Genomic DNA, 24,224 nt, shown 5'->3' on the forward strand with positions numbered 1-24,224 from the left:
TATATATCTCTCTCTCTATATATATATAAATACACACACATATAATTATATATATATATATATACTTATGTATATGTACATATATGTATGTATACATCTGCATGTGTCTTTGTGTCTGTGTTTGTCCCCACCTTACCGCCTAACAACAGGTGTTGGTGTGTTTACGTCCCTGTAACTTAATCTAGTGTTTCGGCTGAATGACTATAATAAGTTGCGGGCTTACAAAAATAAGTAAATACTAGGGTCAATGCCATCGACTAAACCCTTCAAGTCGGTGCTACAGCATGGCCGCAGTCCAATGATTTATAACAAATACATACATACATTTACACGCACAGTATATATGTATAATTTCTCTCTCTCTCATATATATATATATATATATATATATATATATATATCGAAACAGGTAAAATAGTGAGTATGATGATGACTCAACAATATGGCTGAGGGAAAATACCTCGGGGAAGCACTCTAAACAGAAACAAGGTGAGCCTGATGTGATGTTTTCAGTTGAAATTCGTTGATTAACTGATATCATCCTAATCAGTAGTAGACAGAATTCCTCGGTTATTGCTTCCAGCCGTAGATACTCTTACAACAAATCCCACTAAATTGTACTATATGTGTAAAAGAAATTCTCAAATATTCTCAATTTTCTAATTTAAGCGCAATATAAAAATTCGAAAAATATTTTATTTTATAAAATTATCGTAAAACTGTCCTTCTGTATACATTAGAATTTTTTAAAATTCACCTCTGCACTTAAAAATCTAAGAGAGACAACGGTTTTAGAGAAAATTATTTAGGTGATGCGTTTATGGAATTAAATTTGAATTCGTAAACTGAGAAAAGTTTAGGCTTATTTCCTTATATTGATATGAAATAAAATATTCAACCGAGTAATAAATCTGATATTTTTGTGAAGTAAAATTTTCATTAACTGCATAATTTATAAATTCTTCGTGTAAAAAAAAAATAGGAGAATATTTAAAGGGTTGAGCATAGTATAAAATATTTTTAGAAAATCCGTGTAAATTCTATCATAAACTACATTTTAAACATAAACATTTAAATTTTTAATATCTTAATATTGTAACGAACCAGAAAAGAAAAACGACGAAGTATTTTAGGGAGACATTGCAATAGGAATGTAGGATGGGGTGGGGGGAGATGGTTGACCTTTCCACAGCATAGAAACCGTTGGAAAAGAGGACGAAATAAAGAAGAAAATATAGCAGCGTGATTTCGAAAAATGAACCAATCAAAACGCGTGGTTTCTCTCGCAGCTTCGGTAAATAAATTTATTACATTAAGTTTTTACATTTAAATATATTTAATTGTTAAGTTTTGATTATTTAAAACTAATTTTATATAGCTAAGATAATTATATGTATAAAAATTTTATTTTCTCTTTCAAAATCAGGTCAGCATACCGCGAGATCAGGAGAAATTTGTAATCGTTGAAGAGTATTCCGCCATATTTACACTTGTGTGACCGTCTTCGTTGGTTTCTCTATCTTTTTGATCGTAACTAACGACATCCCTAGGAAAGAATAGCCAAAATCCTAAACTAAATTCTTCAATACTTGATATTTGTGTTGCAAAATATTCAGGATGAGCCAGTACATCCAAGTTGCTGAAGATGAGAATGATGAACCAATCGAAGTACCAACCGAAGAAGATGGGGCATTGCTTCTCACCACATTAGTCGCTCAGTTCCCTGGAGCCTGCGGCCTCAAATATCGCAACCCAGAAACATGTGGCATGCGCGGGGTTCGTCTCACCGACGGCCGTCTTCACCCGCCAGATGAAGGCTGGGGAAACCTTGTCTATATCTCGGTGTTCCCTAAAGGTATGAACCCTTAATATATTCATCTTCACCATTTCTCGCCTTAATATTTTTTTTAGGTCTTGTCTAACTTTTCGACGACTCGCACAAGTTTTCTTTTAAAAACCATTTGTTTTTCTGTTCGGTTATATATTGTTTAATTCGCTAATATAGTTTTTCAACATTTTTCGTCGTTAAATTATAAGATATTCCTGTGTCTGATTTTTTTTTTTCCCTCCTAATTTTTGTGTTTTCTCTTTCCTGCTTCCCTCTCGGCTTTGTCCGCCATTCTTCCTCGCTGCCGCTCACCAAACCCTTTTGTTTGCCAGATTACTGTCGTAGCTAACATGCTACAACAATACCCTCTCACGCTTCTCTTGTAATTCGATTGAACAGTTGACAAAATAAACCGAAAAAGACGTGAAACTGCTATATTCTTTAATATAAAAACCGTTTTCTCCCAAATTATGCGTACTTTTGACCTTATCACCATTACTCCTTTTCGTAGTAAAGTTTTAATTTTTTAGATAAAATCTTTCTGTAATATGTATATTTTCATATATTAATTAGACACGAAAATGATCAAATATTTTAAAGGTAGAAAAATTATAGAGCAAATTTATTTCTCAGATTTCGCAAATAATTAGCATATTAAAATCACGAGAACATAGAAATAAGATGTAAGAATAATTTGTACATTAAAACAAATGTAGATGACGTGCATATGTTCACACACACACACACACACACACATATATGGCGATTTCGAGTTTGCAGCATCATTTTGGTGCAAGTGAAAGAATTGTTACATAGGAATCTTCTTTCGTGGCCTTAATTATAAGTTTCCACAAAAGGTGTTTTCATCATTTTTGTTGCAGGCACTTTTTCCTGCCGGCATAGAAAAACCCAACAAAAAGAAAAACAAAATATAATTAGCATTATAAATTCTGACTCTAATAGAAAAGAACAAGAACCCCTAATATGACACAAAACTTGAATTAATTGAAATCCTTATTGGTGATTTCATATTTAACGTACTTCACGAAAGTGAAAGCAAGCAAACCGTTTCATATTAACCCTATCTAATCTGCACTCATGAATATACATTTCTGAAAAATGTAATTTAAAGATATGTTAAGAGTTTATAAGGAACAGAATGATCCGAAACAATTTCAACGAGGAAAAAAAAAAATTTAATGTTCGCATAATCATAAAATCTCTACTATCGAAAATGTGTTTGAAAATTTCATTTTAAAGTACGCACTTTTAAAAAAGTTACGACGAAACAAAGTAGCGGGGGGGGGGGGGGGCTGAGTGGAGAGCGTATCCTAAGCTGTAGTTACGAGAGAAGTGGATTGGTTACAAATCAATCAGGTATTGATAATATTATTTCCGTATTTGATGGCAGATAAAACGCAGTTTTTTCTGAAAAAAATTTTCAAAAAATTGCCCTAAGTCTTATATGCGAAGCTGGGCATATATTACATGCATTAATACTCTAAAAAAATTTTTTCCTGAATGTGCGCTGCAGAAATCAGTGCGTCTTTTATGCCATCACATACGTATTGATCTAGTTTCACTATACTTGCAATCACAACATTTGCGTAGCGTTAAAATGTAGGAAGAGATACGGACGCGCGCGTATTTGTGTATGTATGCATGTATGAATACACACCTGTATATGCATATACATTGGTATACATGTTTCATCATCATCATCATCATCGTTTAACGTCCGCTTTATGCATTAATATATGAATAAACGAGTATACACATATATGCATACATTTGTATATGTCTAAATGTATTTGTGTTGAAAAGATGCTCAGTTCTGGGAAGATAGTCTGATAGAGATGGACGGTAGTCTTTGGTGAAGGAAGGTATATCTAGCGTTCAGCTAGCTAAAAGGCAGCATGCACAGTTCAAAACGTACTTCAATAAAGAGAGATATTGTGAATGATTAAGAATTGGAAATGCAGTCTTTGTGACCGACATCTATCTGTCAAAAAAGCTGGCTACTTAAGCGACAGTTTGCGAAATCAAGATGCATTTGGCAATGGTTTGCTATCAATATAGTATGTATACACACACACACACACACACACACATATATAGTGTGTGTGTATGTATGTATAGATATATTTGTGAATATATGTATTAATATATTTGTATATTTATACCTATATTTATATATAAGTGTGTATGTGTGTGTATATATATATATATATTTGAAAATGTATTATATTTGTATATTTATACCTATTATATTTATAAATATTTGTAGTCTACGGACATTTTTACGCGCGCTGCGCACTGGTGAAAAAGTTGATATTTAATTTTAACCCTATATTTAAAATTTATGGTATTCCTTCGATATGACTCGATAAAGTCAAAACACTTCAATTTGGCTGTTTCCGTGAAAGCACGTGTCTGTGTCTTGTCAACTGTCAGTTGACGAAATGGGAGAAAAGGAGGGACTATACAATGTATTTTATGAATTTCATAAAAATCACATTCCTGAAGTTTAAACTAGAAATTCATAAAAGCATTGTTTGTATAGTCGCAAACTAAACTCTAACAGATACGTTGAAAATAACGCAAGGCTTTTTTCTTCAAGTTTAAAATTGCTAGCATAATTTCGTTATATCTATGTTCCACAACACATAAATACATAAAAACAGAACAAGCGCGCACGCACACACACACATAAACAAGCACGCACACACACAGGCATGAACAAGCACGTACACACACAGAGACATGAACAAGCACGCACATATACACACACAGACATGAATAAGCGAACAAGCACGCACAACCCATTAGCTTTCTTCTCCCATTTCGTGAACTGGACAGTTGTTAAGACGCACGTTTTCACAGTAACAGCCGAATTGAATTGTTCTGATTTTGTCGAGTCATATCCAAAGAATACCACCCATGTAAGTATTGTTTATTTACATCATTTCCATATCAGCTCATTTGGAATCCTTTCGTAGCCACTCTTCGTTCTGCGGACATAGTCCTCAATAAAGGTTTCGGAGTGTAAACTCAAATTATTTGAGCACTACTACATGTTTTCTATATTGAGCATCTCTGAATCTCAGCTGTTGACTTTGTGCGTGCGCATGCATATATATATGGCGATCTTTCGATACTAGTGCCAGTGTTTATTTACATCACATCGGCATTTTCCGTAAAAAGTGTTGGAAGGAAAGAGGGAAACGACGTCTATGTGACACACGAACATGTGTCCATTATAACCTTCGAACAGGGGAGGTCAGCCACTTCCCCTCGCTGGTCTGGCATGCAGCCGAACTAAGCAGTCGTCGCTACTGACCGTTTGTTCGAAGGATTATTTACCTAAATTCATAACTATATATATATATATATATATATATATATAAAACATAATATGGTAAAAATTCGATATTAATAATTAACCATAATCACATTTCTCAAAGTTGGTAAATTCAAAGCAGAAATTATTTTCTGCAGAGATATTTTCCGGATTCAGCGCGCCAAAACTAAGACTTTTGAATTTTAATCTTTATAATGGATAGAATCACGTGCACGTTTTCACTGGTTGAAGACAACTAGCACGAGATTCTGTTCGATTATAAGAATATCGGCAATCTGAACTGAAGATAAATAGATACTTTAATTTGGAAGTATTGATTTTGAAACTATAGTCCGCAGATAATCGAGGTATGTACAATTTTCACTGGTCTAGCCTGCCCGTTTTTGCTCCGCTGAATCCGTATTTGAGAATTTTTAAAGTGAGCTTCTTCTAGCATATTGACAGACCGGTCACTGGTCAATCTTATATACACAAGTGTGTGTGTGTGTATATATATATATATATATATATGTATATATACTTATGTGCGCGTGTGTTATATACGTGTGCAAGAGAAGACCACTAGTTCATGTGATGCATAAAGATGTACTAATCACTCACTGTGAATGGAACTTAGGAGATGAGGGAGACCCAATAAGATATTGGATGAAATATTGTTGAAAGCTGATCTCAATAAATTGAGCTTTACGGAGAAGATGGCAAAATATTAAAATGAATGAAGACTCATCTACTACAGTAGACATGATATCCTAAAAAAACCACTTCAGTATTCTTGTATGCGTGGGGACTGGGGGTACTGTCCCATCTCGTAACATCTCTTTTGATCCCACCCTCCTCTGGAACCACTTCTATTTCTCATCTTCCCTGTCCATTATTTTCACCAATCATTCCCTTTCTATATCTTCAGTCCTTGCTCTCTCCCCTTTGCTACACTCCATCCTGGTCCCGCTTATCTTGCTATAACTCAACACCCTCGTACGTCTATCATAGCCTCCCCCCACTAGCCACTCCTATATTTTACCATCACTTGCTCCAGTCACCTTTGCTCCATATTCTAATGAAACCTTTCCCTGTATTCTCTACCTACTCACTCAATCTGGAGTATCCATTTATAGTCTCTATAGCAAGACACCTATCCCTCTGTTATCATCAATTGACACAAAGCCGCCCCCACCATTACTACTCTCCTTTCCTGTTGAAGGGGTCTTTGTCTTGCAAGTTGCTTGGTGTCCTGGCTGATGCTTGTGCCATGTAAAAAACATCCAGAGGAAGGGCATCTAACCATAGAAGCCATGCTGAAACAGACAATAACGGCTGGCACAATCTGGTTTGCTAGCTTCTCTTAAACTGTCCAACCCATGCCACCATGGGGATGGATGCTAAATGATGACGATGTGTGTGTATCAGTGAGAGATGTATTGTGTATATTACACATATATATATTCATTTATATTGCTATGTATGTGTATACGTGCATATAATTGTGTATATATATATATATATAGTTTTACACACACATACATAATCTGTTTAGTGTTGGCTGTCAATGAAGTATTCAGTACCATAATAGAGGTGAATGATATATTTTGGTCGAATGAGTTTTTCTGTGGATGTGTAGGGTCTTCACACAATTTATATCATCATCAAATGCCCATATTCCATGCCTTCATGGAACATTGGTTGGATGGTTTGACAAGGACTGCATCATATACAAGTGTCTTCTTTGGCATGGTTTCTGTGGCTGGATACACTTCCTATATTGATCACTTTACAGTGTGTCTTGGGAGCTTTATTCATGCCACGTGTGACCATGTAGCTCGCAAATCAATGAACCTAGTGGGTAGATGTTGCCCCTGTTTGATAGGGTTTAAGGTGTAGAGGAAGAGGTAGTGCAGATTCTTGTAGAGGAGCTACATGGCTATTCACATTTAAGAGGAAAATAAGTGGCACCTCAGCAAGATAAGTAGAGGGTGGGGAGAATGGAGGTTTGCAAGAGCATGTAGGGGAAGAAATAGGAGAAATGGAAGAGGGAAGGTTGGCAGCATCTGTTGGGATTGTGGGGAGAAGGGTGCCTGAGTTGGGGTTGCTACCAATATGGTAACATTGTTGAAGGGGGTGGCAGGAAAGAAAGAGAGGGAGAGGAGACATTTGGGTAGGCTGCAGGAGTGGAGAGATAAAATGGGCATAATGCATGAGGAAAAATAATTCAGTGGTCTAGTGAGGGGACAGCCACTGTAATAATGGACAGTTGGTTCTGGGTAGTGAGAGAAGTGGTGTTAGGATATTGGTGAGGAGATGCAATGGATAATATGGGAGTTGAGTGCATGTGTATTTATGCTTGTGACTGCATGTCTGTGTTCGTGTCTATATATTTATACATACGTGTGCATGTTATATATATAAATATTATACATCTATGTATGTGTAAAAATGTGGATATATACATGTATATGTATGTATAAATCATGCATATATAATTATGTATGTAAATATGTGCATATATACATGTATGTGTATGCACATATGCATGTGTATATGTAAATATGCGCATATATACATATATAAATATGCACATATATACATGTGTATGTGCATATATACTTGTGTGTGTATGTAAATATGTGCATATATACTTGTGTGTGTATGTAAATATGTGCATATATACTTGTGTGTGTATGTAAATATGTGCATATGTACGTGTGTGTATGTAAATATGTGCATATGTACGTGTGTATATGTAAATATGTGCATATGTACGTGTGTATATGTAAATATGTGCATATGTACGTGTGTATATGTAAATATGTGCATATGTACGTGTGTATATGTAAATATGTACGTGTGTATATGTACGTGTGTATATGTAAATATGTGCATATGTACGTGTGTATATGTAAATATGTGCATATGTACGTGTGTATATGTAAATATGTGCATATGTACGTGTGTATATGTAAATATGTGCATATGTACGTGTGTATATGTACGTGTGTATATGTAAATATGTGCATATGTACGTGTGTATATGTAAATATGTGCATATGTACGTGTGTATATGTAAATATGTGCATATGTACGTGTGTATATGTAAATATGTGCATATGTACGTGTGTATATGTAAATATGTGCATATGTACGTGTGTATATATGTAAATACATTTACGTGTGTATTTGTAAATGTGTATATGTATGTGTGTGTGTGTAAATGTGCATATGTACGTGTGTGTGTAAATGTGCATATGTACGTGTGTGTGTGTAAATGTGCATATGTACGTGTATGTAAATATTGCATATATACGTGTGTATGTAAATATTGCATATATACGTGTGTATGTAAATTGCATATGTACGTGTGTGTGTGTATGTAAATGTGCATATGTATGTGTGTGTAAATATGTACTTGTATGTGCAATTATGTACGTGTATGTGTGTAAATATGTGCATATATGTGTGTATGTAAATGTGCATATGTACCTGTATGTGTAAATGTGCAGCGCATATGTACGTGTGTAAATGTGCATATATATGTAAATATGTGCACACGTACGGGTTTAAATATGTATGTGTGTGTGTGTAAATATATGCATATGTATGCGTGTGTGTAAATATGTGAATATGTATGCGTGTGTGTAAATATGTGCATATGTGTAAATAAGTGCATATGTACGTGTGTGAATATGTGTATGTGTGTGTATAAATGTGTATGTAAATATGTGCATGTGTGTGTGTAAATATGTGCTTGTGTACATGTAAATATGTGCATGTGTACATTTAAATGTGTACATGTATGTGCATGTGTGTGTATGTGTAAATATGTGCATGTGTTTAAATGTGTGTGTGTGTAAATATGTGTGTATGTGTAATTCAGTAAACATGCGTTTTTAAATGTGTATGTGCATGTGTATAAATATGTGCATATGTATGTACGTGGGTGCGTGTGTAAATGTGTATGTATAAATATGTGTACGTTTGTGAATGTGTACATGTATGTGTAAATACGTACGTAAGTGAATACATGCGTGTGTAAGTGTGAATACGTGCGTGTTTAAGTATGTGCATGCGTGCCTCTGTAAGTGCGTGTGTGTAAATACGTACTTGTGTGTGTGTGTGTGTGTAAATACGTGTATATGTAAGTATGTATATGCATGTATGTACATGTAAATATGTGCAAATATATCCGTGTACACGTGTGTATGTGAATATGCGTGTACATGTATGTACGTGTGAATGTGCATGTACACGTATGTGTGAATATGTGCATGCGCACGTGTATATGCATGTTCATGTGTATATGCATATGTACGTGTATGTGCGAATGTATGTGTACATGTGAATGTGCATATGTATGTACATATGCTCATATATGTACATGTGAATGTGTATGCACCTGTGCGTATGCATATGTGCATGTGAATGTGAATACGTGCATGTATGCACGTGTGTTTATATGCATATATGCACGTTTGTGATTATGTGCATATATGCGTGTGTATGTGAATGCGTATATGCATGTATATGAATATATTCGTATATACATGTGGATATGTGCATATATGCACGTGTATGCAAATATGTGCGTGTATGAGAATGTGTTTGTATGAATTATCTACATGCAAATGTGTGTATGCATGTGAAAATGTGCATATAAACTGCGAAAATGCATATATACTGCGAAAATGTGCATATGTACATGCGAATGTATATGTGAATATGCGCGTATGTATAGGTGAATATGCGTGCGTGTACGTGCGAATGTATATGTGAATATGTGCGTATGTAATGCAAATGTATATGTGAATATGCGCATATGTGTGAGTGCATATATGCGAATATATACATGTCAATGTGCATATATATGAACATGTGCATATATATATACGCGTGAACATATATATATGTGAACGTGCATATATATATATATACACTCGAGCATGTGCATGTATATGCACATGTGAACATGTGCATGTATATGCACACTTGAAGATATGCATGTATATACACGTTAACATGTGCATGTATATACACGAACATGTGCATATATATACACATGAACATGCGCATATAAACTCAAAGATGCGCATGTGTACACTTCAAAATGTGCATGTATATACATTGAAGATGTGCTTGTATATACTCACGTGAACATGCACCTTTATATACATGTGAGCATGCGCACATATATGTGGATATATGTGCATACATGTATATGTGTGAATGTATACATGTTCATATGAATATATGCATAGATGAATGTGAATATGTATCTATGCACATTTGCATCTTCACATTCACATCTGAATGCAGATGTGAATGTGCATAGACACATGTTAATGTGCAGATGTGAACATGCATAGATACATTTGAATGTGCAGATGTGAACATGCATAGATGCATATGAATGTGAATAATGTGCACATCTTTCTGTAAATGTGTGCAGACATGTATACACATGCAGTTATGGATTCATATATATATATATATATATATATATATATATATATATATATATATATATATATATACTTGTTTCAGTCAGTTGACTGTGGTCATGCTGGAGCACCGCCTTTAGTCAAATCAACGCCAAAACTTATTCTTTGTAAGCCTGGTACTTATTCAATCAGTCTCTTTTGCCGAACTGCCAAGTCATGGGGACGTAAATACACAAAAACCGGTTGTCAAGTGATGGTGAGGTGGGGGGTACAGACACACACACATACATACCTATGCATACACTATGGGCTTCTTTTGGTTTCCGTCTACCAAATCCACTCAAGGGTTTGGTTGGATTGAGGCTATAGTAGACACCCAAAGTGCCCTGCAGTGGGATGAACCCGAAACCATGTGGTTAGGAAGCAAGCTTCATTCCACACCAGCCACTCTGAGCATATATATATATATATATATATATATATATATATATATATATATATATATATAAAAATAATATGAGATTTGCATATTGAAGTGGCAAAGTTGTTTGCTCCATAGACATGATATTTGGTTGTGTATGTCTCATTTACTGAAGTTTCAAGTCATCCTCAGCCTCGTAAATAAAAATAAAGTGGACAAAAATTGTGTAGAGGTTGTTTCAATGCATTCTATTTGCCAGCTCTATCCTTATAACATTTTGTGCCATCCTACTTCTGAAGTATACTTCTTGGGTATGTAGGTGGTTGTGCATATTTGGTCTTATATATGTTTGTATATTGTATTTATGTAGTGATTATTGTCATTATTTTAATGTTCTTCTTTATGCTTGGCTGACACAATTCTTTTGAGTCAGATTTCTCTATATCTGGATGCACTTGTTTTTATGGAAGGTAATATTCATATACATATACATGTATATATACATTGTCATTTTAATCTCAACTTTCCCATGTTTTGGAATGCAGAGACAAAATTTTTTGCAGCCTGATGCTCTTGTTACCAACCCTCATTTGTAAGAAAGGTAATATTTACCCATGGCTGGGAAGTAAGAGACTGGTTGTATGATGATGATTTATGGACATAGATGACTGGTTCTTTCTTGGGTTTACATCTACCAAATCCAGTTTAGATTTTGTTCTGCTCAAGATATTTGACCAAAGTGACACACAGTGGGACTAAGCTTGAAAATGTAGTTGGGGAGCGAATTTCGTAACCACACAGCTAGCATGGGTTGGGCGATTTGACCGAGGACTGGTGAACTAGATGGCTACACCAGGCTCCAATCTGATTTGGCAGAGTTTCTACAGCTGGATGCCCTTCCTAATGCCAACCACTCCGAGAGTCTAGTGGGTGCTTTTACGTGCCACTGGCACGAAGGCCAGTCAGGTGGTACTGGCAACAGCCATGCTCAAAATGGTGTATTTTACGTGCCACCTGCACAGGAGCCAGTCCAGCGGCACTGGCAACGATCTCGGTCGAATGTCTTTGCATGTGTCAGGAAGGCGATGCTGGGCACAGGTGCCATCACGATTTCGCTTTCACTTGCCCCAACAGGTCTTCACAAGCCGAGTTTAGTGTCCAATGAAGGAGACGACGACGGCATGGGTGCCAGTCGAATTTAGTTCGATTTCGATGCTTCGCTATGTCTGCCAAAGATCAGACTATTCTTCCCCTCACTGCCTTGTGTAATCAAATATATATATATATATATATATATATATATATATATATATGTATATATGTATATGAGGCATCAAGCTGTTAGATCAGGTTATGAAAGTTACAGAGAGGGTCATAGCCCAACTAATTAGGGAGCGAATCAATTTAGATGAGATGCAGTTTGGGTTCGTGCCAGATAAAAGCACTACTGATGCCTTATTTCTAGTGAGACAGTTGCAGGAGAAATACCTAGCTAAGGATAAACCTCTGTACCTGGCCTTCGTTGACATGGAGAAAGCCTTTGACAGGGTCCCCCGATCCCTTATCTGGTGGTCAATGAGGAAACTTGGGATAGAAGAATGGTTAGTGAGAGCTGTGCGAGCCATGTACAGAGATGCTGCCAGTAAGGTGAGGGTTGGAAATGAGTACAGCAATGAATTCCGAGTAGAGGTAGGGGTCCACCAAGGTTCCGTCCTCAGCCCCCTCTTATTTATCATAGTCCTCCAGGCAATCACAAAGGAGTTCAAGATAGGTTGCCCCTGGGAGCTCCTCTATGCTGATGACCTTGCCCTAATTGCGGAGTCACTATCAGAACTAGAGGAGAAGTTTCAGGTGTGGAAGCAAGGTCTAGAATTGAAGGGCCTTAGAGTCAACCTAGCTAAAACCAAAATCCTAATAAGTAGGAAGGTAGATAAAACACAAACCCCTTCAGGTAGATGGCCCTGCTCAGTATGTAGAAAAGGAGTAGGTAGTAACTCTATAAGATGTACCCGGTGCAAGCTATGGACACAAGAGGTGCAGCAACATCAAAGGCAGGTTAACTAGCAAGTTAGTTTTTGTTTGTGGCAGATGTTCAGGTGCAATACAGACTGTAAACAAACAGGAAACAACTTCTATCTCATTCCAGGGTGAAAAACTAGAGGTAGTCGATAGCTTCCGCTATCTGGGCGACCAAGTTAGTAGTGGGGGTGGGTGCGCTGAAAGTGTAGCTGCTAGAATAAGAATAGCCTGGGCAAAGTTTAGAGAGCTCTTACCCCTGCTGGCGACAAAGGGACTCTCACTCAGAGTAAAAGGCAGACTGTATGACGCATGCGTACGAACAGCCATGCTACATGGCAGTGAAACATGGGCTGTAACTGCTGAGGACATACGTAAGCTCACAAGGAATGAAGCCAGTATGCTCCGTTGGATGTGTAATGTCAATGTGAATACCCGTCAGAGTGTAAGTATCTTGAGAGAAAAGCTGAACATTAGAAGCATCAGTTGTGGCGTGCAAGAGAGACGATTGCGCTGGTATGGACATGTGGTGAGAATGGATGAGGATAGCTGCGTGAAAAAGTGCTACACCCTAACAGTTGAGGGAACCCGTGGAAGAGGTAGGCCCAGGAAGACCTGGGCTGAGGTGGTGAGGCAAGACCTTCGTACATTGGGCCTCACCGAGGCGATGACTACTGACCGAGATCTTTGGAAATGTGCTGTGCGTGAGAAGACCCGGCTAGCCAAGTAAGATCGTTGCCAGTGCCCCTGGACTGGTTCTTGTGCGGGTGGCACATGAGATGCACCATTTTGAGCGTGGCTGTTGCCAGTACCGCCTGACTGGCTCCCGTAGGATTTTCGAGTGAGATCGTTGCCAGTGCCCCTGGACTGGCTTGTGCGGGTGGCACATAAAAGACACCATTTCGAACGTGGCCGTTTTCGTGCGGGTTACACGTAAAAACACCCACTACACTCTCTGAGTGGTTGGCATTAGGAAGGGCATCCAGCTGTAGAAACTCTGCCAAATTAGATTGGAGCCTGGTGTTGCCATCCGGTTTCACCAGTCCTCAGTCAAATCGTCCAACCCATGCTAGCATGGAAAGCGGACGTTAAACGATGATGATGATGATATATACACATATACAAGCATACACACATAAGGTAAAAATACATATTCATTTATGTTTATACACCATAAAGCCAAATGGTTAAGAAGTTCCCTTCATAACCACAAAATCCTAACTTTAATTCAGTCCTTGGCATCTTAGAGATATCATTTTCTGTAACCTCAGTTTAAACTGAATCTCGTAAAAGAAAGTGGATTGACAGAATTGTGTGGATTGTACCAGTAATTTGAAAGGCACAACCTTGTTTCACACACTAGCATGCTGATTATTCCTGAGAATTATGTTGAGTATGCCTGCAATAGTTAACCACTTGCGTGTGAATTTGGAATGGGTTATTCACTTGATTGAACTGAATTGTACAGTGTGTTGAGTATATATATATACATATATATATATATACACACACACACACATGCATACGTAATATGTTCATACACAAATATGCATAATTAGCATTATTTGACATCCCTTTTTCCATGTTGGCATGGTTGGACAGTGTCTGCTTTGGCATGGTTTCTATCGGTTGATGCCCTTCCTAATGTCAACCACTTAACAGTGTACTGGGTGCTTTTTTGGAGGGTAGTGGAGGAGGGTACTAGTGAGGTCATTAATTACTTCAAAGACTAGTCCCCTCAACTGGGTGTGGTAGTATTGAAAGTGAAAATATGATTGAAGTATGAGAAGAGTTGTCTTGTTGGAGAGGTGAATACACGACTCCCCCAGCTAAGTGAGAAAGTACAAGGTGAACAGGAGAGATTAAGGATATAGGTATATATAAAAGCTAATGCAGGAAACTCTCAGCCCTTGAGTCACTAAATATGAGTATGTGTATACATACACACACACACACAAAGTAATCCCTTGCCATATTGTGGTTCATTTATTATTTAAGCTGGTGTTTTACATTTATAATCTTAATATATAAAGCTGAAGTTGTGTGTCTGTGTGAAGCCTTTTTAAAAGTTTATAGAAATCCACATTTTCGTAAAATTTTTTACATCAATGGAATTTTCTCGATGTGAACTTTCCAGTGCAGTAATTAGATTTTTAAAATTCCTTTTACTTTGTGTGATTTAAGGGAGATTTGGCTGTTGTTTCTAGCAACTTTTATATTCTTTCCCTTCTCCCTGTACCGGCGTTGTTATAGAGAGTAAGAGTAAAAGAGGGAGAGAGAGAGAGAAAGTGATACATTCAAAGTCATAGATTAACTTGGTTACATTTTACACTCTTCTTCTTCCTCTCTCTCATTTAATACCTTTCCTCTACCTCTAACATATTTTTCATAACATAGAAACTTAAAAACACACACGACCACACATACGTGATCTGTGACAACAACATACACATAAACACATACACAATTCAACATTATAGATATAAGATTTAGTTTCTGTGTTTCTTATATAAACACGTGCACGCATTGCTATTTTATAACTGTCTTCCGGTCTCCCTTTCTCTCTCTTCATTGCTACCATCTCTATTCCTTTCTCCCCCCCTCTCTCTCTCTTCCTCTCTCCCTCTTCTCTCTCACAAAACATTCACTACATGTTTTGTAAATATACCACGATTTTCATTAGGGTGTTAGTGTTGGGGTTTATGTATCACTCTCTCTCTCCCCTCTTTTACTCTTACTCTCTAAATTATATGTTGAGCGCATAATTACTGCACTGGAAAGTTCACATCGAAAAAATTCCATTGATGTAAACATTTTAAAATTCCGTTTACTTTGTGTGATTTAAGGGAGATTTGGCTGTTATTTCTAGGAACTTTTATATTTCTTCCCTTCTACCTGTACACACAATCATTGACTACAATATAACTCATGTTCATCAATGTTTGGTAAATATACCACGATTTTCACTAGGGTGTTAGGGTTAGTTTTATGGTTAGGGTCTAAGGTTAGGATTAGGGTTAGTGTTACGGTTTTAGGGTTAGGGTTAGGGTTGGGTAATCGTGCGGGTGTTAATCTGAAAAATTACAGAAATGTGAAAATTACCGACCCTGCCATCTATTATAACTTTTGTTGTTCTGTTTAATACATACATAGATTATACCTCCAAACAAGAGAGTTTGCTGGGGAAAGAAAGCAACCAGTTTTAAATGACGGCAACAGACTGCAGCAATTCACCACATTCCAGAAGCTACTTTGAACATAATGCGAAGTGGTGCATCAACATATTCTACCTAATCTGATAGAATTCTGGCAAAACTGTAGCAACAGATCGCCAGCAATTGCTTCATCAGAAATTGCCATCCTACCTCCTGCTAAAAGGGATTACCCTGCTATGTATAATCAGGGCAGCGCAAAAAGTTTGTTTTGCACAAGTATTTCTACAGCCAATTAGACGGATGAAATTTACGTACGCTTAATAATGTTATGCAAAACAGCCTTCAGACTTTCCCTATTAATTTTATCGTCTTTTGAATTATGAACATATTTACATCATAAGAGTTTTTTCGTTGTAAGGCTTTCTTTTTTAGTTGATTTTCAGCTAGCAAGACTTATAGTAGATGGCGTAATAAGTCACACCCGGACAAGGTCGGGTTATACTGCTAGTAATATATATATATATTCTAATTTTAAAAATAATAAAAAAAAATATACAGTACTGTTTCTACTTCGGATTTTCACCTATCGTGGGGGGTTTTGGAAAGTAACACTCTTAGCCTCTGATGAATTTACTATTTAAGGGGAGAGAACCTCTTCTTGGTTGGACAAAGTTGAAGTTTCATAAAAAAAAAATTCATAGTTTAAGACATTTCATTTTTCTTTTCTTTCTTTACCCTAAATCGTTAATTGTTTATCTGTAGAGGAAGAAATTTCTTACATGCTGATGAACTATTTCCAGGGCAAACACACACCTAATGCATATATGTGTATACACAGACAGGCCTGTGTTGGTTTTGTGTTCAGTCCCACTTCATGGCACCTTGGGCAAATGTCTTCTACTATAGCTCTAGGCTTGCTAAAGCCTGAGTAAGTTTGGCAGACAGAAACTGAAAGAATTCAGCCATGTGCGTGTTTACACACTAACTACAATCAGTTGTATGTGCGCATGTGTGTTAGTGTTACTGTATCCTTTCCTTGACTGTGGTAATTATAAACAAGTGTTACTGTGATGCTGTTTTCAATCTTTGAAAACATGTCTGGTCATGGGAAAATATTACCTTGCTTAGAAACAGCTGAGGCTTGGTGCTAGGAATTCATCTGTTTGCAGAAAAATCCACTTCAACTAATTCCATCCAACCCATGAGAACATAGAAAATTGGACAGTAAAACGATATACAAATTTTATATATATATATATATATATATATATGAATCTTCATACACATGCATGTTTCAGTATATATATATATATATATATATATATGAATCTTCATACACATGCATGTTTCAGTATATATATATATATATATATTTTTTATGCTAAGCGATGGGATGTTTTAAGCGGATTCTGCAGGTTGGAGAAATATATCTTGCTCCAGTGTCTTAGTTTTGGCATAATTTCTACAGTTAGGTGCCCATCCTACTTTGCTGGGTGTGGGTGCTCTTTTTATGGCGTCAGCACTAAGGATATGACCATGTAACTTTTAAGACTAAAGCCCCATTGGCTGAGGAGTTGAGGAGATACAGTATGTGCTTTATGTAAGAATTTGAAAGGTTAAAATATGGTGGGAAGAATGGTTGGAAGTTTATTGAGGACATAAATGAATACCTCAGATTTTATGTAGGTGTGTGGGGGTAACTGAAATGATGCAGTTAAGAGAAATAACTAGTGGTAATGAAGTGACTGAATCTATCCTCGAGGCAGCTTGTCCAAGAAGGAGAATGGAAGAATCAGGAGAGTGGGTGGTATGATTGCAAGAGTGTGGTAAGATTTAAACTAGTATAAAGTAGATGATAATCATCAGTGGGAGAGTAATGATGGTAAGAATGAGGGGTGAATGTCAATGAGAAGTGACTTGAGGGAGGGACCCAGTTGTGTAGAGTCTGCAGTTCGACATGTTAAGGACATTTGGTGAGTGACCCACTTGTGTGCATAAACATTGCTTCCAGAACTTGTGTGCATTATGCTTTTTGAACTCCAGATCATGTAGTGCTAGCATAGCTGGATGGGTCTTGAACACTACATACAGCCAATCATGTTGATCCTTTGTCATATCCTTCATGAGGCTCAGGATCCTGAGATTGGCCTTTATCTCCTCATTCTACATCTTCCACAAGTTCCATCTACTGTGATTGGCCCTTGTTATATAATAAGCCATTACTGTATACATTATGAATCAAAACCACTGTACTTGTTTCTCTTGCACACTAAATCTGATTCCTGTTATTCCTAGTTTCTCTCAGCACAGTTGTATTGTTGTTCATGCACTCTGGCACTGCAGACCCAACAGAATGTTTGCTTCATTTCTTTCCAGTCTTTGCAGGGCCTGCATTCAGGCCCAAATTCTCAACCACCATATAGCATTGCAGATTCTAAACGAGCATCATACAATGTGTGTGTGTATAGTTGTAGATAGGCATATGCATACTGTGCCAGTGGTATGTTAAAAGCACCCAGCACACACTGTAAAGTGGTTGGTGTTAAGAAGGGCATTCAGCCATAAGAGATCAAGCCAAATCAGACTGAAACCAAATTTAAAAGCCATTGAAAAGGTTACAAGTATCAACGAAAGAGCTTTGACAAACAAAAACAAAACAAATGAGTGTTTAACCAAATTAAACAAACAATCGATTAGTTAGTTGGATATTTAACCAATTGACTAAGAATAAAGGAGTGGAATTGAACCAGTGCACATGTTAATATTGGCATAATGACTCTCCTTAGACAACATTTTAATATAGAGAAATTGTGCAAATTACTGGATTATCTATTGGTCAAACCTGATTGAACATAAGAAAGGTAAAGCAGAACAAATACTGGAGTTTGTCTTTGAAGAAAACTAGGAAATGAAATAGATGTCATTAACTAAATGGAATAAACTCACACATACACAAATATAAACAAACCCATTTAATGATTTGTAATACAAATTAATCGAAATTTGTCACACATGTAACATATAAAGATAATGAAGTAAATTTGAAAAAAAAATGTTTATTAATCAAATTTATATATGTACACGTGCACACACACACAATTCCTCAAAATTATCTGTTTTCTCACTTTCTTCCAAGCATGTGGAAACTTCAAACTGCCTTTTCTCTTTATGTTCTGAAAAATGATTAGTTTCCACAGTAATTGCTTCAAAGAAAAATGTGAAAAAGAATCTAATGGTTTTGTTTCCTTTGGAGACACTGGCTACATATATTTTCTTAAAAATAACTGAAGTTTTTGAATTCTTATATTCAGGTGTAAATTAACTTTTCTTTTATCATTATTGGAACTGTTAGCATTGTTTCACTTTCGGAAATAGAAATATCTTATTCATAATCATATACGTAGTTTTTGTTTGCCACATATTATCTTAGATTTTTCTCGGTCTTCTTTCAAAAATACTTTGAATTCAAACTGCTTGACAACATGAAGCTGATATCCAGTTTTTGTCCCTAGTGAAATGTTTCAGAAAAGGTTTTTGGAGTTTTGTGAAACAAATAACATTTGCAACACTCACTTCAGAAAACATTTCAGTCACCTGATTACCCACCACTCTGGCCTATTACAAACCAGATAGATTGAGTACTCATTTGGAAATGGGATGGAGAGATGCTTGTGAATATTAAGGCTTTCTTTAGTAATTAGCTACACTGCAATAAAAGCCATACTCAAGTGACGAGTTGTGTATTCTGTATGTGTGTAATTGCATACACAAATACTTGGGTGAAACAATATGTGCTTGCACTTAGATAATGTATATGTATTTTTAAGTGTGAATTTCAATTGAGTGGACAAACATTCTAAAGCATTGTATTACAACTGGATACTTGTCTTGTATAGCAAATCTATACCCTTTCCAAGTACAGTATGTGATAATGATTTTTTGGCAAGGAATATCAACAAATAACTGATTTTTAACTGCTTTTGGGAAGACAACCATGTGTGTACATATTTCTCTTTTTCCCCTCTCTCTTTTTGTGTGTGCATGATGACCTTCATGAAGTTTGTCTATTTATTCTACTCAAATGGTATCAGTTGCTTTATGCTACAGAAGACACTTGCCCGAAGTGCTTTATAGTAGCTGTGTGTACATGTATGTATGTATGTATATATATATATATATATATATATATATATATATATATATATATATATATATATATATATGCACATGTTGCATCCATGTGTTCATTTGTGTATGCACGTTTATGTATGTACACTTATGCTCATACGTGTATGTGTTTGTACAAATGTACAAAACATTTGTATGTATAAACCTATGTGTATGTACACTTAGATATGCCTATGTATATGTATGCATATGTATACATGTGTGTGTGTGTGTGTGTGTGTGTGTGTATATATATATATATATATATATGAGAGGTTTTGGGATCCAAAAGGCAGGTATGGCTGTGTAAGTGCTAGAGAAGGATCGCTATTAGACTCCTGGTTCAATAATAGTATGAGTGAGGAGTCTAATGTGAGTCGTGTGTGAGTGTGCATAGGTTAAATAAAATGAGACAACAAAGCCAATGCAGTATGAAGTATCTAGGACATTTTATAAAGAGAAGAGTAGTCTTACAGCTGTTTCAGGGATATAAAAGATATCCCATCATCAGAGATGATATGAGATAGTTAATTAGAAGGAAATAATAGAGTTCAATATAAGAAGTTATTTTGGAAAGATATAGGAAGTATAAAGGGAAATATAAGAATGAAAATAACATCCAACATATATCTTTATTTTTATTCTTATATATCCCTTTATACTTCCAATACCTTTCCAAAATAACTTCTTATATTGAACTCTACTAATTCCTTCTATGTAACTCTCATCGTCTCTGATGATGGGATATCTTTTATATCCCTGAAACAGCTGTAAGACCACTCTTTATAAAATGTTCTAGAAATTTCACACTGATTTGGCTTTGTTGTCTCATTTTATTTAACCTATATATGTGTGTGTGTATGTATGTATATCTATGTATTAAATGCATAAATCTACATGTATATATGCATGTCTGTATATTTGTACATATACATGTATCTATGTGTACAAGATATATACAAACGTCTGTCTCTCTCTCTCTCATACATATATATATATATATATATACACACACACACACACACACACACACACAATAGTGAGCTATCATGTACCAATGTACCTATGCTTGTGTATTTATGTACATGCATGTTTGTGTATATATATGTGCACACAGTATCCTATTATAAATATATGGTAACATTGTATTTACATAGGTATGGTAATTGCATACATAGATACGCTATTTAGAAGCGTATATATGATGGTGTCTTTAAGAAGTTGTATATATGTCTGTTTATTTCCACCTGCTTTGACTAAAGCAACCATCCTACTATATACATTGATGTTTGTTAGCAATACTCTAAAACTATGGTCATTGAATTGTTCATTTTCAAAAGTTGGTAATAGGAAGAGCATCATTTTCTTCTGGTGCATACACAGAAGAGTGGATGTTAAGATAATGCAGAAGATGGTGGGGTGTGTATGTATAAATGTGTGTTTGTTAGTGCATGTATTAAATTTTTATTTACTCTGGGATATATATTGGTTATTGGATTCTAATCTGGAGAATATTCTTCTTTATGGAGTGATTTGATTATTAGTTTTTATTTCATGACACTTCTGTCTAGTAGAATGATTTGGCAGCATTGTTAGTGTTTATTAAATGCTTTGTGGTAGTTATTGAGGTTCTTCACAAATGTGTTCAAAACCTGTTGTGATCAAGTACCAGTTGTATAATTGGGTCAATTTGACTAATCTTCTGAAGTTTATAACCTTTTGTCAGTGTTAGAATCAATTGTATTTGTCATAAAATTATTTTACCAATTCATACTTTTTGTAGGGCTTTTTATTTTAAGGTATTTAATAAATTTCACTTGAAAGTCTGTACTGTAAATTCATATACAGTTCAATATTCTCAAAACTTGGTGCACTAAAGTAGTTTCAAGATTATTATTTTGTAATTTGCTTGATTCATCTATTTCAGAACTGTTATATTTGCATTATTAAAGAATGTAAAACAAAAATTGCAAAGATCTTAGCCATATATTCAATTTTAATGTAAATTTTTATTATTAGTTGTGCTTTGGGAATTAACTGAGTTTTACTCATTTGTTTTTATGTAAACTATTATTTTTCCAATTCAGATAACAAGCGTAAAGGGGATGATGGCTTAGAAAATCCTACTGCTAAAACCAAACGTCTTGATATGCAGAAGTGTAGTGACTTGATAGTGCTTGGTTTGCCATGGAAAAGTACAGAAGAGGACTTGAGGAATTACTTCTCTCAATATGGAGAACTTCTAATGGTGCAGGTATGTTGTCTGTTTTACTCCATTGTATTTAGTTTATTAATAAATGAACTCATAGAATTTATGTTTTAATATCTATTAACGGTTTCTGTAATAAAAAGTTTGATTGTAGTATGTAAAGTTTTTAAAAATATTGCTGGAAACTTAATATGTTGGTTTGCCTTACATTTGTAGGTGAAGAAAGACCTTAAAAGTGGCCAGTCCAAGGGATTTGGCTTTGTTCGTTTTGTTGATTATGAGGCTCAGTTGAAATGCATTTCCCAACGGCACATGATTGATGGAAGATGGTGTGATGTCAGAATCCCAAATTCAAAGGTATTTTCATAATCTCACAAAATGCTATTTGAACTGTTATTTCATAAATATCCATTAGTTTACATTAGATAAAAAGTATGTAAATTTATTACAGATTTCTTTCTTCTCTATTTCAGGATGGAGGTCAACAAACAATGAATCGCAAAGTTTTCATTGGTCGATGCACTGAAGATATGACCGCTGATGATCTGCGTAGCCATTTTGGCAAATTTGGAGAGGTCATTGATGTTTTCATTCCCAAGCCTTTTCGAGCTTTTGCATTTGTAACTTTCTCTAATCCAGAAGTCGCTCAAAGTCTTTGTGGGGAGGACCATATTGTTAAGGGAATCAGTGTCCATATCAGTAGCGCAGTCCCAAAAAACTACGACAAGTTTGGAGATAAGAAAGGTCAAAATCAAGTTCAGCCTCCGTATAACCAGGGATATGGTCAAGGTGGTTGGGGACAGGGAAACCAACGTGGAGGTCAAAATATGGGCAGTAATATGAATAATATGGGGGGATTGAACTTGGGTGCTTTCCAGTTGAACCCTGCAATGCTGGCTGCTGCTCAGGCCATGCTTAGTAGCCAAGGTGGATGGGGCCCTTTAGGGCTTGGCCAAGGAGCAGGTGATACCTCAAACCAAAACAGCAATCAGAGCTTAAGTAGTTTTAATACTAGTGGTCAAGGTGCTAATAACAATAGCTTCCTTGGTTGGGGCGGCCAGACCTCAGACAGCGGCTCAGCACAGGCAGGTGGCTGGGGTCAGCATAGCAAACCAGGTGGTGGTTGGAACTGAAGGACAATTTGTTTTAAAATGAAGTGTTGGAGGTATGCAGATTTCAGTATTTAATCATGATGTTCCAGATAAACTTATTTTTAAAGAAAGCCCCTCCCGCTCCCAACCAGAAAAGTGAAAAAAGAAAAAAAAAAAGAAAAAAAAGCAACAAACCCTAAATCTCCAAGTTCCAACTCCTGTGCTTAGTGCTGCAAGTGTTAGATGTGAGAGTTCCTTCCACCCCATTATGATTATTATTTTCTCTTCATTGGCTCCATTTAATGTGTGGTTTCTGCTGTGGATCATTATAGCAGCAGTGACAAGTGGGAACACTACTCATCGTATATCCAGCGTCATTTGGCTGAGTGCATGACATTGAGTGTATTCGACAGACTTGATGAGATAGATTCACCGGATTATCTGATGCTGATGAACACGGAATGGCTGTCTTAGGGTGTGTCTCTTAATGTCTGCAGTATGGTTGAATGCCGTTTGTATAAGGAAATAAATATGACGTGTATGCTTG

The 24,224-nt window shown here is 36.1% G+C and overlaps 1 protein-coding gene across 1 annotated transcript; it reads left to right on the forward strand.

The window, feature by feature from the left end:
- Positions 1 to 1,458: 1,458 nt before the first annotated feature.
- LOC106871117 (TAR DNA-binding protein 43) lies at positions 1,459 to 24,224 on the forward strand. The gene is made up of 4 exons (XM_014917429.3): positions 1,459 to 1,855; positions 22,465 to 22,631; positions 22,803 to 22,943; positions 23,060 to 24,224. The coding sequence occupies exons 1-4, from the start codon at positions 1,618 to 1,620 to the stop codon at positions 23,717 to 23,719; spliced, it is 1,206 nt and encodes a 401-aa protein (XP_014772915.1). The 5' UTR covers positions 1,459 to 1,617; the 3' UTR covers positions 23,720 to 24,224.

Source organism: Octopus bimaculoides, chromosome 16, assembly GCF_046866305.1.
Source record: "Octopus bimaculoides isolate indiv1 chromosome 16, ASM4686630v1, whole genome shotgun sequence".
In the NCBI taxonomy this organism is placed as follows: domain Eukaryota; kingdom Metazoa; phylum Mollusca; class Cephalopoda; order Octopoda; family Octopodidae; genus Octopus; species Octopus bimaculoides.

Coding starts and splice junctions, on each gene's coding strand:
- LOC106871117 (XM_014917429.3), top strand. CDS start 1,618: ATGAGCCAGTACATCCAAGTTGCTGAAGATGAGAATGATGAACCAATC. Junction 22,632..22,802: donor GAGAACTTCTAATGGTGCAG/GTATGTTGTCTG, acceptor TTACATTTGTAG/GTGAAGAAAGACCTTAAAAG. Junction 22,944..23,059: donor TCAGAATCCCAAATTCAAAG/GTATTTTCATAA, acceptor TCTCTATTTCAG/GATGGAGGTCAACAAACAAT.